This window comes from Neltuma alba, unplaced genomic scaffold (genome assembly GCF_004799145.2).
Source record: "Neltuma alba isolate B1F8T4 unplaced genomic scaffold, ASM479914v2 tig00006042_pilon, whole genome shotgun sequence".
NCBI lineage: Eukaryota > Viridiplantae > Streptophyta > Magnoliopsida > Fabales > Fabaceae > Neltuma > Neltuma alba.
Genome location: NW_021634329.1, coordinates 1 through 17,334, shown reverse-complemented (window position 1 = coordinate 17,334; position 17,334 = coordinate 1). Strand labels below are relative to the sequence as shown.

Sequence of the window (17,334 nt, the reverse complement as noted above, 5' to 3'; positions counted from 1 at the left end):
TCATCACATTTCTGTTATGAGTCCCACATTGGAGAATCTCACAAGTGTCAAGGGTTTATAAGTTCAAGAGGCTCTCCCTCCCAATAAACTAGTCTTTTGGGATTGGGCTCTCCCCTTGAGCCTATACTCATCACATTGGTGCTTTCATTAAGAGTTGGCCAATCGGAAAGGGCTACCTGCGGAGGGTTCTGATCAGTAAGAAGACCGAGTGAAGTGTTGTAGAGTGGAGCCTCAGGGCACATCGACACTTGAGAGGGGTGCACTGTTATGATTCCCACATTGGGGAATCTCACAAGTATTGTGGGTTTATAAGTTCAAGAGGCTCTTCCCTCCAATAGGCTAGTCTTTTGAGATTAGGCTCTCCCTTTGGGCTTATGCTCATCACATTGGTGCTTTCATTGAGAGTTGGCCAACCAGAAAAGGCTACCTGCAAAGGGTTCTAACCAGTAAGAAGACCAAGTGAAGTACTGTAGAGTGGAGCCACAGGGGACGTCGGCTCTCGAGAGGGGTGCTCTGTTATGAGTCCCACATTGGGGAATCTCACAAGCATTGTAGGGTCTATAAGTTCAAGGGGCTCTCCCTTCTAATAGGCTAGTCTTTTGGGATTGCACTCTCCCTTTAGCTTTATGCTCATCACATTGGTGCTTTCATTAAGAGTTGGCCAACCGAAAAGGGCTACCTGCGGAAGGTTCTGAATGGTGGGAACGCCGAGTGAAGTGCCGTAGAGTGGAGCCGTTGGGGACATCGGCTCTCGAGAGGGGTGCTCTATTATGAGTCCCACATTAGGGAATCTTACAAGTGTTATGGGGTTTATAAGTTCAAGAGGCTCTCCCTCCTAATAGGCTAGTCTTTTGGGATTGGGCTCTCCCTTTGGGCTTGTGCTCATCACATTTCTATTATGAGTCCCATATTAGAGAATCTCACAAGTGTTGTGGTTTTATAAGTTCAAGAGGCTCTTCCTCCTAATAGGCTAGTCTTTTGGGATTGGGCTCTCCCCTTGGGCTTATACTCATCACATTGGTGCTTTCATTGAAAGTTGGCCAACCGAAAAGGGCTACCTACTGAGGTTTCTGACCGGTAAGAAGACCGAGTGAAGTGCTGTAGAGTGAGGCCACCGGGGACGTCGGCTCTTGAGAGTGGTACTCTGGTATGAGTCCCACATTAGGGAATCTCACAAGTGTTGTGGGTTATAAGTCTAAGAGGCTCTTCCTCCCAATAGATTAGTCTTTTGGGATTAGACTCTCCCTTTGGGCTTATGTTCATCACATTGGTGCTTTCGTTGAGAGTTGGCCAACCGGTAAGGGCTACCTGCGAAGGGTTCTGACTAGTAAGAAGACCGAGTGAAGTGCCGTAGAATGGAGCCGTTGAGGACGTCAGCTCTCGAGAAGGGTGATCTGTTATGAGTCCCACATCAGGGAATGTCACAAGTGTTGTGAGGTTTATAAGTTTAAGGGGATCTCCCTCCTAATAGGCTAGTCTTTTGGGATTGGGCTCCCCCTTTGGGCTTATACTCATCACATTGGTGCGTTTATTAAGAGTTGGCCAACCGGAAAAGGCTACCTGTAGAGGGTTTTGATTGGTAAGAAGACCGAGTGAAGTGCCATAGAGTGGAGCCGCCGAAGATGTCGGCTCTTGAGAGGGTTGCTCTGTTATGAGTCCTACATTGGGGAATCTCACAAGTATTGTGGAGTTTATAAGTTCAAGAGGCTCTCCCTCCTAATAGACTAGTCTTTTGAGATTGGGCTTTATCTTTGGGCTTATGCTCATCACATTTAGTCTTTTGGAATTGGGCTCTCCCCTTGGGCTTATGCTCATCACATTGGTGCTTTCATTGAGAGTTGGCCAACTAGAAAGGGCTACCTGCGGAGGGTTTTGACTGGTAAGAAGACCGAGTGAAGTGCCGTAGAATAGAGCCATCGGGAATGTCAGCTCTCGAGAGGGGTGCTCTATTATAAGTCCCACATTGGGGAATCTCACAAGTATCGTGGGGTTTATAAGTTCAAGAGACTCTCCCTCCTAATAGGCTAGTCTTTTGAGATTGGACTCTCCCTTTGGGCTTATGCTGATCACATTTCTGTTATAGGTCCCACATTGGAGAATCTCACAAGTGTTGTGGGTTTATAAGTTCAAGAGGCTCTCCTTCCCAATAGGCTAGTCTTTTGGGATTAGACTCTCTCCTTGGGCTTATACTCATCACATTGGTGCTTTTATTGAGAGTTGGCCAACAGGAAAGGGCTAGGGGGTTCTGACCGGTAAGAAGACCGAGTGAAGTGCCATAGAGCGAGAAAGGTGCTCTATTATGAGTCCCACATTAGGAAATCTCACAAGTGTTATGGGGTTTATAAGTTCAAGGAGTTCTCCCTTTTAATGGGCTAGTCTTTTGGGATTGGACTCTCCCTTTGGATTTATGCTCATCACATTGGTGCTTTCTTTGAGAGTTGGCCAACCGAAAAAGGCTACTTGCGGAGGGTTCTGACTCATAAGAAGACTGAGTGAAGTGCTGTAGAGTGAAGCTGCTGGGGACGTCGACTCTTAAGAGGGGTGCTCTATTATGAGTCCCACATTGGAGAATCTCACAAGTGTTATGGGGTTTATAAGTTCAAAAGGTTCTCTCTCCCAATAGGCTAGTCTTTTGGGATTGGGCTCTCCTTTTGGGCTTATGCTCATCACATTTAGTCTTTTGGGATTAGGCTCTCCCCTTAGGCTTATGCTCATTACATTGGTGCTTTTATTGAGAATTGGCCAACCGGAAAGGGCCACCTACGAAGAGTTCTGACTAGTAAGAAGACCGAGTGAAGTGCCGTAGAGTGGAGCTGCCGGGGACGTCGGCTCTTGAGAGGGGTGCTCTGTTATGAGTCCCACATTGGGGAATCTCACGAGTGTTGTAGGATTTATGAGTTCAAGGGGCTCTCCCTCCCAATAGGCTAGTCTTTTGGGATTGGGCTCTCTCCCGTGGCTTATGCTCATCACAGACCACATATGGCCTAACGACTCAGTTGTTAATGATGTGCAATTCTCTGCCCTTATGTCATGCAACCCCCATGGCAGCACTGTTATGTCTTTTAGCCTCTTGCAGTTATATATTTCTAGTACCCTCAAATTACCACACTCTTTGATACCCTTAGGAAGTGACACGAAATTATTTCTTGATAGATCCAAGTGCTGCACATTCTAAAACATCTTCATCCAATAGGCCACAGTTTCCAAGTTCCAAGAACTCAATGTTTGTGCAACTAACCAATGGTTGGCTCTCTTGCATTAATTTCTTCCACCACGAGGTTGAATGCCTCCCAACGCAAGTGTGCTAAGATTTTGCAACATCAATAAACTGTTTGGAAGCTCCCTAAGACTTTTGCAGGAGCTTATAAACAAAGTTCCAAGCCGTGAAAGATTTCCAATGGAAGGTGGGAGCTCTTTGATAGCAGTCCCATCTGCAAAAATACTGTTAAGTGCGTCCATCTTTCTAACTATATGTGGGAAGTAGTTAAGACTCTTGCAGTCAGAAAGAATGAGATCTTCAAGAGATGGCATGTTGATTTCACATGGAAAGCTTTTAAGTTTGGTGCATTCACCAACATCTAATAATATTAGCTTACGAAGAGATCCCGCAGAATCATGGACTTTGATCAGATTGCGACATTCACGAAAGCTTAATGTTTTTAAATTTTGAACATGAGACATATCCGGTACTTCTCTTAAGAGTTCACATTTCGAGAAATTCATATATGTGACGCATTCAAACTTCTGCCAAAAAAAAAAAAAGATTATTTAATTAATAGCGACTATCAATAAAATATTATATTTTGAACAGAATATTTTAGCCTCCCTTTGGTTTATCTAATCTTGCATTGAATCTCTGAAAAATCCGAAATAGGTGAGAAAGCATACAGATAATTAAAAAAAAAATACAAAAGTTATTTATTCTTTATTCTGAGGAGAACATTATGGCTCAAGCAATTAGATCAAAGAAAAAAGATAGAAAGAAGTAAACAAAATGAGTGAAAAAAGTACCTGGAATGCCTCTTCCATCTTGAAAAGACTTCCATATACCTTGAAGCAAACTAGTTTTGGAGGAGAAAAATCCAATGGTAACGTCATAGAAGGATAGCCCCTCCAATCAAGTAATCTCAAACTATTGGGAAGATATTTAGGACTTGTTAAAAGTTGGGTATTTCTAACAATGAGAATTCGAAGATTATTCATCTTCTCAAAGGCCAAACCATTCCACATCACTTCTTCTTGTTTAGGTGGATCAAGTATTATTCCTTCAATATCATTTCCTCCCTATAATACGAGTTCAAAAAAGTGACATTGTTAGATAATTTGTCAAATTTGTACAATTTAATGTATGTAAGGAACTAGATAACTTTTTTCTCTAACTAAATTATTTTCCAGCACATTAAGCACATCTTTGTAATACCATAACCTGCTACGTTCACGAAGATTGGAGGGTGCCTCTTGCTCAACAATCTCTCTAGCCATTTGTTGTATTAAATCATGCATGTGCAAGCGACCATTATCAGCAACGGTTATTAGAGATTTATCAACAAGAACTTCAATATAAAACCTTGTCCCATAATAACAAGCTCCTAGTATGTCTTCAACATATTCCAAATTCTTCTCTTTAAAGAAACAAGCAATGTCCAGAAAAATACGCTTAGCACCATCTTGTAAGCAATCATAGCTTATTTTCAGTATCTCATGTATTTTTCTTCCAGTGATTTGATTATACTGTTGTAGTGTATATCTCCGTTCCGTTAAGTTTCCATTTCTCAAAGTGGAGCCTATCAATTTTACAGCCAAAGGAAGGCCACGTAGATAACTTGTAACACCAATGGACATACTTCTGTAGCTTTCTGGAGGGTGGCTCATTGGAAAGGCATGCCAAGAAAACAGTCCAAGAGAATATTGCTCTTCAGCTCTTTCATTTCGTTTTTTTTTAAATATTGTGTGCAACTAGCAATTGCTTGTTTCTTTTTATAATGATCTTGCTTCCACAACCAAACCAATCACACCCCCCCCCCCCGCAAGTTGTTCTAACTTTTAACTGTTCAACTTCTTCAACGTCATCAAGAATCAACAAAATCTTTTTGCAAGAGAGTCTATGCTTTATTTTTGATATTCCTTCATCAACACTACCGAACTTCATCTTCTTTTCCTCAAGAACTTCTGGTAGAAGTGTTTGTTGAAGGCGGACAACACCCTGATATTTCTTTGACGCTTCTCTGACATCAAATAAAAAACAAGCACCTTCAAAATAGCAGAAGATTGAGTTATAGATGGCTTTTGGTTGGAAGGAGGGGATGGGAGGGGAGACAAATTTTTGTCCTTTTCCATCCCTTCCCCAGTCCCCTCCAAAAGTGGGGTTTTTTTGGAGGGGAAGAAATAATTCAACACGTCCCAACTAATGTGTCCTTACCTTTTTTTTTTTTTTTAATATGTATCAGTTCTTTCTTTCCTATCCCTTCCCGAACTGTTAGCAAATTATGAAAAAAAAAAAAAAATATCTTATGCATTCACCAGATCATGAAGTTTTTTCAGATTGCCATAGTCATAAAAGCACAAGGCCTCTAAATTCTAGCTGCCATAATAATAAATAGGGTTAATATCATTTGTTAGTCTTTATAGTCTGATGGAATTTTGGTTTTGGTTCCTGTAGACTCAAATCATTGATTGTATAGGGACTAAAACTAATGATTTGAAACTATAGGGACCAAAACTAAAATTTGATCAAAACATAAGGACCAACAATGGTATTAGTTCTAATATATCTTCCTTTCTCTATTCTTTTTTAATAAGAGACAAATGTGGAAAAGAGCATGTTTCTTTTTATAAAAGACATTTAGATGTTGTCTCAATTTTTTTTTTTTGATTTCTCATTTTACGCCGTTTAAATTACTCATATTACTAATTATTGTATTTAATTCGTACACATTCTCTCTCTTCCGCATAAACGAGGGTATTTTTTGAGAAAAAAGTTAAATTTTTTACATAGGTATTATCTTTAACTAATTTTAACCAACACTTGGAACAACTTGATTAGATTTATTTTCTTTTATGAAAAAAAAAAGGAACAGAGAGTACCAAATGGGATATATGCAGTTGAACAGAAGAAAGCTAGGCACTAGTTTAATTTTAGTTTGCGCGTTGCGTGCATATCTTTTGGATCCAATACTTTCAATCATTGAAAGTATCAAAGTTAGGATGCACTCCCGTTTTAAAAAAGCATAAACGAACGCCTAGCTGCTTTATTTGATACTGAAATGATTGACACAATTAGAGGCCCAAAAATTATTAATGACTATTAATTAATTTTCTTTGAAGAGTGTTGGGAAAAGAGAGTGAAGTCTAAAAATGGAGGGAAATAACAGATGGACAAGGAAGGATGAATAACACTATATTTAAACTCAAAACCTTATTATCACTTAAATTTATGGGTCTTTCTATTTTATTATATATATTACTAGGCCTAATTTTATCCAAAATGTAAAATTTTCCACATCAACTCAATTGTACTCACATTAACAAATGATACAAACAAGTTATAGCTAGAAGTGAAAAGACATGTCACTCAAAAAGGAGAGACAGCTCATAGTTACAGCTAGGAGAAATGTAAGGACTAAACATATACAATGCAGGAAAAAATGCTCTAATAATATATTATTCCCTTTTGCATTTCATTTCCCACCCAAAAGGCATCGCATACTTCGACATAGCTCATAGGCATGTCCATTTCAAATAAAAAGATATACCCTTTATGATCACTTCAAAATAAAAAGGAGAAAAACCAGCTGGTGTGCCATTTTTATAAGGGGAATCCCATGATGTGTTTGGATTAGATTAGAGAATAGATTTTGAATAAAATTGTTTAATAATTATAATTTTGAGAATATATTTGGTTGTAATAGATTTATAAAATTGATTTGCAAGATTCTGAGTATAATTTTTTTAAAAAAATAGAATTTGAAAGGTCAAAACTATGGTTTTTTTAAGAAAAATATCCAAACACTCCTTGATTATGTGTGGTTGGTGGATGGTCTCATAATTGATTTTTAAAATCATGGTTTAGGCCTAAAATTGATTTTCTACTTAGAATCCCATTTGTTTGGTTCTTATCGACATAAGCTCCACCCTTAATTATGGAAATATCTAGTAACTTTTACACATAACTTATATTTCCACATTATTCCAATTCAAATCCAAAAGGGAAAATCTCATCAAAAAAACTTGGGACATACAAAATCCCAAATGAGGAAGTCCTAAAAAAATGTGTTCTTATTTCTTTGTCAAGTATGGTCAAAACCTATTAAAGTATATGAAACAAGACCGATTCGAGATTTAATATTTTTATGGTTCTTTTTGTGATATTTCTCCACTCCAAACCCTTATCAAGTCCCTCCAACTAGTCCTATGAAAAATCACTTGGTAGATTACCGAGAAACAATGCGTGACCTTGTATACTAGAAAACCCCCCCCCCCCCCCCCCCCCGGGGAAAAAAAAGGGAACATCATTTTGCACTCGTGGCATTTTATTGCCAAGCATGGATGCTTATGAAAGCTTTGACCCATTCAGAGGGCCAGCCTAATTTATTACAGCAGCAACCAAATTAACGCGTGTTAAGTTTCGAAAATAATAACAGAATAGGTAAAGAGAAAATCCATATCCATGTTTAGATTATTCTGTCAAAACTGTATTTTGAGAAAATTATTGTTCATCATAATTGCTGTGTTTTACTTATACATTTGACTATACTGATGATTTATGTTGTGTAAATTGAATCACAAAAAATTCTAACGAGCGCTTGCTTTCTTTTTTCATTCACTTTCTTTAATATATGCGTTCAGTTAGTTAATAGTAGACTCATCTCACTCATTTATTTTCTATTGCTTTATAAGGATCACATTTGACATGACTTATTTGAATTACTATCCTAGCAATATTCTATAAGCAATATTGCAAACATTTGGCAAATGTATCTAACTTTTTCTTTTTTAACATATATATATGAGATTTAATTTAATATTTCAATCTGGTCAATATTAATTCCTTCTTGTAACAATTCTTGCTATACTTTTAATTTATAAAATAGATAAAGACCATACATACTATAAAAAAAAAGAAGTTAAAATGCATCTAGCATCCAGAAATATTTTTTTTTGGATATTAGTGTTTTTAGCATCCTAAAGTATTTTTCAAATGCATCCAACACCCTGAAATATATTTTTTGTCTTGGTGTTTGATACACCAAAAAATATTTTAAAATGTTAGACGCACCTAAAACAATAATTTAAATTGCTTAATACTCCAAAAAATACTTTACAGTAATAGACGCATTTGAAAAAAAATACTTTAGAGTGTTAAATGCATCACATAATATTTTAAGGTGCCAGATACATCTTAACCCTATACTAAAATGGTCATTAAAACTTAAGAACTTTTCAAGGATATTTCAAATTCTTTTCATTTATTTTCTATTGCTTTATAAGGATCACATTTGACATGACTTATTTGAATTACTATCCTAGCAATATTCTATAAGCAATATTGCAAACATTTGGCAAATGTATCTAACTTTTTCTTTTTTAACATATATATATGAGATTTAATTTAATATTTCGATCTGGTCAATATTAATTCCTTCTTGTAACAATTCTTGCTATACTTTTAATTTATAAAATAGATAAAGACCATATATACTAAAAAAAAAAAAAGTTAAGATGCATCTAGCATCCAGAAATATTTTTTTTTGGATATTAGTGTTTTTAGCATCCTAAAGTATTTTTCAAATGCATCCAATACCCTGAAATATACTTTTTGTCTTGGTGTTTGATACACCAAAAAATATTTTAAAATGTTAGACGCATCTAAAAAAATATTTAAAATTGCTGAATACTCCAAAAAATACTTTACAGTAATAGACGCATTTGAAAAAAATACTTTAGAGTATTAAATGCATCACATAATATTTTAAGGTGCCAGATACATCTTAACCCTATACTAAAACGGTCATTAAAACTTAAGAACTTTTCAAGGATATTTCAAATTCTTTTCAATTCTTCCTCATCCAAAATTTTAAAATTTTTGAATTCAAATAAAAAACAAAAAATGGTTTTGTATTGTTCTAGTCAATTCTCAGAAAAAAAGAAATTGATATGAAATGTATAAAAAATATTTAATATAAAAATGTACGACATCATCACTAATATTTTCATTAAAATGTTCCTTAACATTTAACGCGTTTTTTTTTTTTTAATGAAAGGCGCTATGTTCATTTCAATAGCAATTTTTCCTTGTAAAAAAAGTAGATGCAAAGCAAAACCATTTTCTCAGTAAATCTTCAAATGCTACCTTCAGTCCTAAATGCAAGAGTTAGATAAAAGATTTACATTGATCCTAAATATAATATTTTAATTCATTTTATCCCCATAAATTTATAATTTTTTTTTACCTAAAACGTTCCTATTGATTGTACATATTAAGTGAACTCCCAATTAAGAGGTAGTTCTAACGCATATCATTAAATAAAATAATTTATAAGATACATTTATTACAAATAATTAATTTAACTAATTTACTTAATATCTATAAATTAGTTATGTGAATCGGTAGGTAGCGAGTAATAAGGCTTTTCAAATGATTCATAATATCTACATGCATATCATTAGATCGTAAGATTTTACCAAAAAAATTTACAACAAACCATATATCGTACCACATGTTCATTTTTGATAAATACTCAATGACACAAATCCATAATAGGGATATTAGATAACTTTTTTGGGGCCTGAGGCCGGTGCCTCACTGGCCCACGGCCCCAAAATCCCAACCCATAAACTCACGGACCCACACAAATCTGAAGTTTGAAATAAAATTTGAATTTTTCTGGCGAAAAAGGAAATGGAATTTTTCATGGGGGGATATGAAAAGTCTCACGAGGCTCTGTTTTTCTATTTACCAAAACAGGGGGATTGAAGAAATAATGCATAACTTTTCTTATATTTGTAACAAGAATATTAAGTAAATGCATCCTTGGTTAGGAAACAAAAATTATCATTACCACACATGGGAAATGTTTATCACTCAGAACTAACAGCATGTGCTTATGCGCAGGACACAAGGATTAGTTTCAAAAATTGTTCAAACTGTAGTAGAATTCAAGAATGTAGAGGTTGACCTGTCCCATTCGTCATAAAAACACATAACCAATTTAGAACGATAATCTAATTAACTAAAAACAAAAAACCAAGGGGAGAGAGAGAGAGAGAGAGAGACTACTCAGCTCATTGAAATTAATAATCATGTTTGGGGAAAACAATGTCCTTTTCTTTAATATTTGATAGCCAGTAATACAAGACTCCAGACATGCTTACCGGTAGGAAACACTCTTGTAACACGAATGAAAAGTTCGGCGTCGTCTAATTCTCCTACAGTACATGTAAGGCAAAAAACTTAGTGACAAACAAAAGCCTTGAAAATTGAAATAACAACTAGTAGAAAGTTGAGGCTGACCTTGTCCCTTTTTGAGTCATTTTGAGTTTTCTTTTATCAGCAGCCTTGAACTTTCTCAGGAACTTTGTTGGGTGGTTCATTAGGAGGAGGAGAAGTGGCTCTTCGTTTCAGTGAAGATGTTGGAGCCTTCATGGAAAGCCGAGAAGACTTGAACTGCAAATTGTCCATGTTTGTGTGTTGTTTATACACATAAATTCCACAGCTAACCACAGGCATATTTGGTGTTAAACATTTCACTTGCATTTCCACATCATTCCAATCCAATATCAGATACCTATCAAGCCTCTTCCACTCCGGTAGGTCAAAAGCCCATCTTAAATCAAAGAAGTACACATGACCTTGTGTACTCCCATAGTTTAAATCTTCTTTCCTTAGTATTTCATGACCATTGATGGTCACAGAAACATGGAAGAAGTGTCTCCCGCTCGCGTTTGCTTTCCCCAACTCACATGCAAGGGCTGCACGAGGGAAATTCCCACGAGCACGAAAAGACAATGCTCCTCCTTTACAACAATCGTCAAGCCAATCAGGAAATGTTGTTGCTGGCATACATATTCTGAAGAGATTGGTTTCATTCTTGACCTGATTTACCAAAAGAACAGAGACCAAAGGGGATTTCAGATTTGAAAAGAAAACAACAAATGAAAGAATGGAGGTAAAATTTTTATTTTCATTCTTAACAGAAGAGCACTTTCAAGTTAGGCATTCAAAAATTAACTAGTGACAAGTAAGCAAAAAAGTTCAACACAGTCGTGATGTTACCTAAACTAGTGACATGAATGCAATAAGATACACACAGCAATCAGTTAACCTGAACATTAAATTAGGAAAATTGATAGCAGAGAAGCTAGAACAACAATTTAAAAGAATTTTAAGGAAAGGATCTAAATATAATAGTAATAATGATAATAATAGAAGCTGCTGCAGCAACAGAGGGGCTGTGATGGGCATGGACTAATAAATCTGACTAGATACTAAAGGGAAAAAGTGACCAGAGGTCCAGAAATGAATTGATGATTGTACTGGGAAAACAGAGGGTGAAAAATGTATCTATATCCTAAATGAAAATTACCAATAGCTATCTTACTAGCTGCAAATGTATTTAATTTGATTCGTCTATCACATAACAAAGAAAGGGGGAACAGAAATGACATGAAACAAACCTGAGACCATAAATGACCAACTGATTTGGCAGTTAATGATGTGCAAAACTCTGCCTTTATGTCTCTTAGCTTTGATGGCAACTTCGGTATGTCTCTTAGCTTCTTGCAGTTATCCATTTCCAGTTTCAACAATTCAACACACTCATTGATGCACTCAGGAAGGGACACAAAATCATTGCCTGATAGAGTTAACTCTCGCAAATCCCGAAAAAAGTTCAGAACTAAGGCAAGATCTTCATCCAATAGACAACAGTTTTCAAGATTCAAGAACTTGATGTTTGCACAGCTAATAATTAGGAGGCTCTCTTGCGTTAATTTCATCAAAGATTTTCTGCTAGGAGTGTGACTGTCTCTCAACTCAAGCCACTTGAGATTTTGCAATGTGAATAAGCTGTTTGGAAGCTCCCTGAGACTTTTGCAAGAGCTTAAATTTAAACATTCGAGCTCAGTAAGATTTCCAATGGAATGTGGGAGCTCCTTAATAGAAGTGTCTTCAGCCCAAATATCGGTTAAGGCATCCATCTTTCCCACTATATGCGGGAAATAGTCAAGACCCTTACAACGGCTAAGATTAATATCTTCAAGAGATGGCAGGTTGATTTCATGTGGAAAGCTTGTAAGTTTGGTGCAGTCACTAACATCCAAGTGGACCAGCTTAGAGAGAGATCCCACTGAATGGTGCATCTTGATCAAGTTGCAACACTCTCTAAACAACAAGCTTTTTAAATTTGGGAATTGAGACATATCAGGCACCTCAGTTATGAATTGGCAATGTGAAACGTTCATGTGCGTCACGAATTCAGACCTCTGCCAAAAAAAAAAAAATAGATAATTAATCAACAGTAACTATTAACATATGAACAAGTTATAAAACAAAATGAGCTGTCCAATTTTGCAACCATATTAGATTCTCATAAATTAGAATAACACGTCACTTGATATTTCCCAAAAAAAAAAATAATAATAACAGCTAAAGAAATTTGACAAGAAAACAATTATAAAATCTTTTTTAAACAAGGTACCTTGAATGGCTCTTCCAGTCTGAATATGCTATTGCATAACCTCAAGGAAGTTAGTTTCTTGGGAGAAAAATCTGATGGTAAATTTGCAGAAGGATATCCCTCCCAATCAAGCAATCTTAAACTATTCGGTAAATATTTAGGGTTCGTTGAAAATTGTGTATTCCGAATCACAAGAATTCTAAGATTATTCATCTTCTCGAAGGCTATACCACTCCAAGTCACTTCTTCTTGTTGAGGGGGGTCAAGCATTATTCCTTCAATGTTACTGTTTCCCTATAATGCAGATCCACATAAGTAATATTATAGTGTTAGACATGGCCAAATAGCTTAATAAATTAAATCACATGACTGGCAGTAGACAAGATTTAGATACTTACTAAATTGTCACGAAGCAATTTAAGAACATCTTTATAGTACCATATTCTACTGCGTTTATCAGGATTTGATGGTGCCTCTTGCCTAACAATCTCTCTACCCATTTGTTGTATTAGATCATGCATGCCCAACTTACCATTATCAGAAATAGTTATAAGAGATTTTTCAACAAGCACCTCAAAATAAAACCTTCCAAAATCACAAGCTTCTACCATGTCTTCGATGTATACAAATGTCTTTGCCTTGAAGAAACAAGCAATATCTAGGAAAATACGCTTAGCATTATCTGGTAAGCAATCATAGCTCATCTTTAGGATCTCATGAGTTGTCCTTTCTGGGATCTTCTCATATTGTTCCAATGTAGACTTCCATTCTTCTAAGTTTCTATGTGCCAAATTGGAGCCTATTAATTTTAAAGCCAGAGGAAGGCCTTGTGCATATCTGCTCGCACAATTTGACATATCTTGATATCCTTTTGGAGGTTGGCTCAACTTGAAGGCATGCCAACAAAAGAGTTCAAGTGAGTCATGATCATTTAGCCCCATCATTTCATATGTCTTTTCAACATTACGTGCAATTAGCAATTGCTTATTTCTTGTTGTTATGATCACCTTGCTTCCACAACCAAACCAATCACACCCTCCTGCAAGTTGCTCTAGCCGATCAGGTTGATCGACATCATCAAGAACCAACAAAACTTTTTTGTGTGAGAGTCTGTGTCTTAGTATAGATATTCCTTCATCAACACTGCTAAACTTTATCCTCTTTTCCCCAAGAATCTCTGATAAAAGCGTCTGTTGAAGACGAACAATGCCCTCATTGCCATGATGTTTCATTGATGCTTCTCTAACATCAAACAAAAAACATGCACCTTCAAATTGGTAGAAGATTGTATTATACAAAGCTTTGGCAAGGGTTGTTTTGCCAATCCCACCAGTTCCATGAATCCCCAACATACAAACGCTACGATCACTTTCATCCAGAAGTGACATCACTTCTTCTAAACGAGGCTCAAGTCCAACCATGTAATCAATGTTATGGAATCGTTTAGGAGGCAGCCTAGAATATGCATCTTCAACAATCCTTTCAATAAACCCGAATTCATATCTACAAAAAGGAAATTTTCTACTTTTAAAATGACGATATTCATGCAAAATGGCTTCATTTTTTAAAAGAAAATTATATTGTAATGCTTTTAAGATGACATCAATATGCATCAATTTGCTCTCTTATTATCTTCATCCCTTGATTACATGAAAGCATTTTAAAAAATATACAATTTATATTGTAATGCTTTTAAGATGACATCAATATGCATCAAGTTGCTCTCTTATTATCTTCATCCTTTGATAGCATGAAAGTATTTTAAAAAACATACAATTTCTATTTAATATTTAATTTAAAAATATGTGCTGCTCGGCCAAATAGAAATAGACAAAAAAAATGTAAATCCAGAGGAGCTAAAGTATGCTTTTCAAATATTAAACTAATAACATATCATCATTAATGTCAATTATAAAATCTTACCAATCCCCACAAATACTGAAGCTTATCCATCATTCCTGTGATACAAAAGATAGCGTACTCCGAAAGCTAATTATTCTATATTCATGTATGAATGTCCACAATTATATTGTATTTCAAATTAAGCAGAATTATTATAAATATGAACTGGATTCAGACACCCTCACCCCAAAAAAAAGGTACACCTCTCAATGACAAGAGGTACTCTGTTTACTAACATATCTTCTACTCGATTTCTTAAAACCCAAGTTTACAAGGATTCATTCACATTTTCAAGTGCAACAGTAGAAGCTACCGATCAAAATTTCAAATATATTAAAGAGAGTACGTGTTGCATCGTCAGCAACCACTAATTAAGAATTGGAAAATTCTATCAGCATAACACTATAAAGAAAATAATAGAAAGAAACCTACCCATCTTTGAAAAGCCAAGCCGACGACAAACTAGCCGCTTCAGACAAAGCAGACCTCCATCTTTGCACTTTCTCCAAGTCATTTCTGAACCTATCTTCATGAGCAACCATGGCTTTCTCAAAACTATTCCTCTGATATTGGATATCTATCGGATCCACCTTGTAAAATATTGGCATAACCATCTGGTTCTTCTCCTTCTTACACCGAATGATGTGAGCAAGTTCCTCCAGACACCATGTGGAAGTAGCGTAGTTCATAGAAAACACAATAATCGAAATCCTAGATTTCTCTATGGCTTTAAGAAGCGTCGGTGAGATCCGTTCCCCTTTGCCAAGCTTCTTGTCATCAATGAAGGCGTTGATCCCCTTACGGTGCAGAGCATTGTAGAGAATGACAGTGAATGAATGGCGAGTATCTTCGCCTCTAAAACTCAGAAAAACATCATATCTATACTTTGGTTCCCGGGCGACGCCATGGGAGGATGGTGCTGAAACTTGAATCGCCATGGCTGCGATAACCCCCACAGATTGCTAGATATTGATATTTGATTCTGTAAGTAAAGTGGAATTTACAGGCAAAAGTTTAACTCCAGTTGGCTGTCTTTTGGAATCCAATGCTTTCAGCTTTCCCCTGTCGCCATGCCCATCAGGACGCCCGACTGCTTTTCACAATTAATAAAAAAAAAGGGGGGGACGCCTCATGGCTGGCTGGGTCCTTGACTTGAGAAGAAGACCCGTCACTGTCAACAAGAGTACGGATTCGGTATATTAGTAATTTACCTATACGTTTGGCGCGGGGAAATGAAGGGGAAGGTGAGGAACCGGAAAATTTAATGAACTCGACAAAAAAAAAGAAAAAAAGAGGGAAGTGGTGTTTTAAAATTTTGATAAAGAAAAAATATAAGATAAAAAAAACTTAATATAATTTTTAGTTTTTTAAGTTTGTACTCATTTTAAATTAAATCTGTCAAGTTTTAAATTATAAGATTTAGTCCTTCAAGAGACAAAATAGTCTAATTTTTACTAAATTATAACGACTAATGTTTTAAAAAAAAAAATTTAAGAGATCAAAATCTATGATTTAAAACTTGAAGGACTAAAACCAAAATAAAAACCAATTTTAAAAACAAGAAATTATATTAATCTAATAAAAATAATAAAAATTAATTAAAAAATTTTAACCCCCAAAATCACTGTTGTATGTCATCAATACTATGGAACCATTTAGGCAGTAGCGCAGTATATGCATGTTCCGCAACCCTTTCAATAAATCCAGATTGACATATGCAAAAGAGAAAATTTTCTTTTCACTATGAAGATTATTATGTAAAATGTTTTCTTTTGTATTTATCTATCTAAAAGTTTTCAAGTTCCAATTGTTAAACTATGAAATATTTTTTGCTCAAATGAGGGTCTAGTAAATCCGGAAAACTCAGGCTGAAAAATGCAAATTCAAAAGAATATGTAAAAGCAATAAAAAAATTATTATCAATGTTGAATACAAAACGTATACCAGCCTATACTATAATTATTATCTATAAAATGTGAATAATATAATTGATTGCATTTTTTGGCAAAAAAGAAAGTAATTGATTTTGTAGTCAATACGAATATCCGAAGTAGTATTGCATTCTAAAGTAGTAGAATTAGAATTAAGACGTTGGCAAACCCAAAAAAAAAAAAAAGAATTAGAATTAAGAGCCGGATTCAGAAATTTGGAAATTAAACAAGTTGTAACTACTCATAATAAATTTGGCAAAAAAAAAAGTGCTCATTATAAAATTACTCTTAAAGCCCGTAGTACGCAGAGATTGACTAATATAATCACCATTAATTAATTTTTATGAATAATATAAGTTACAGGTAATTTTGCTTTTCATATAATTGAAGAAATTTCGTGATGAGTTAATTTAAATTTAAAGTAATCTAAATTGATAATTGCTCTCATTTTTTAAGTAAAGCTTATCGAAGACCCAATTATTATATATTAGGTTGACATTTTGATCACCTAATAGTTGTCACTAGTTCTAATTAATTTTAGATTGTGCTTTTAATTCCAGTTATGTGTCTTTTTGGATCCAATACTTTCAATTATTGAACATATCAAGTGAAATGCTCACATTTAAAAAAAAAAAAAATGTCAGTACCTAAAAAATGCTTCCCCGCTGGTTTTGCTCCCAAAAAATTTCTGACTGACACGATGATCAGAGGCCCCAAGATAATAAGGATTAATTCAAGTGGACCTGGATCCTCTCAGTATTTCCTTTCTTTTTCTCTTCTGCAACCATCCCTTGCTGTTAGATTAAATAATAGATTGTTCAGATTTA

General features: G+C 35.4%; 2 protein-coding genes across 2 annotated transcripts; both read right to left on the bottom strand.

Moving 5' to 3' along the window:
- Positions 1 to 3,258: 3,258 nt before the first annotated feature.
- Positions 3,259 to 4,842, bottom strand: LOC114749421 (disease resistance-like protein DSC1). The gene is made up of 3 exons (XM_028937923.1): positions 4,399 to 4,842; positions 4,012 to 4,284; positions 3,259 to 3,744 (listed from the first exon to the last, which is right to left on the bottom strand). Exons 1-3 carry the CDS (start codon positions 4,840 to 4,842, stop codon positions 3,259 to 3,261), a joined length of 1,203 nt encoding a protein of 400 aa, XP_028793756.1.
- A 6,024-nt stretch (positions 4,843 to 10,866) lies between these two features.
- On the bottom strand, positions 10,867 to 15,627 carry LOC114749417 (TMV resistance protein N-like). The gene is made up of 6 exons (XM_028937920.1): positions 15,009 to 15,627; positions 13,073 to 14,177; positions 12,696 to 12,968; positions 11,674 to 12,480; positions 10,910 to 11,092; positions 10,867 to 10,875 (listed from the first exon to the last, which is right to left on the bottom strand). The coding sequence occupies exons 1-6, from the start codon at positions 15,512 to 15,514 to the stop codon at positions 10,867 to 10,869; spliced, it is 2,883 nt and encodes a 960-aa protein (XP_028793753.1). The 5' UTR covers positions 15,515 to 15,627.
- Positions 15,628 to 17,334: the final 1,707 nt, after the last annotated feature.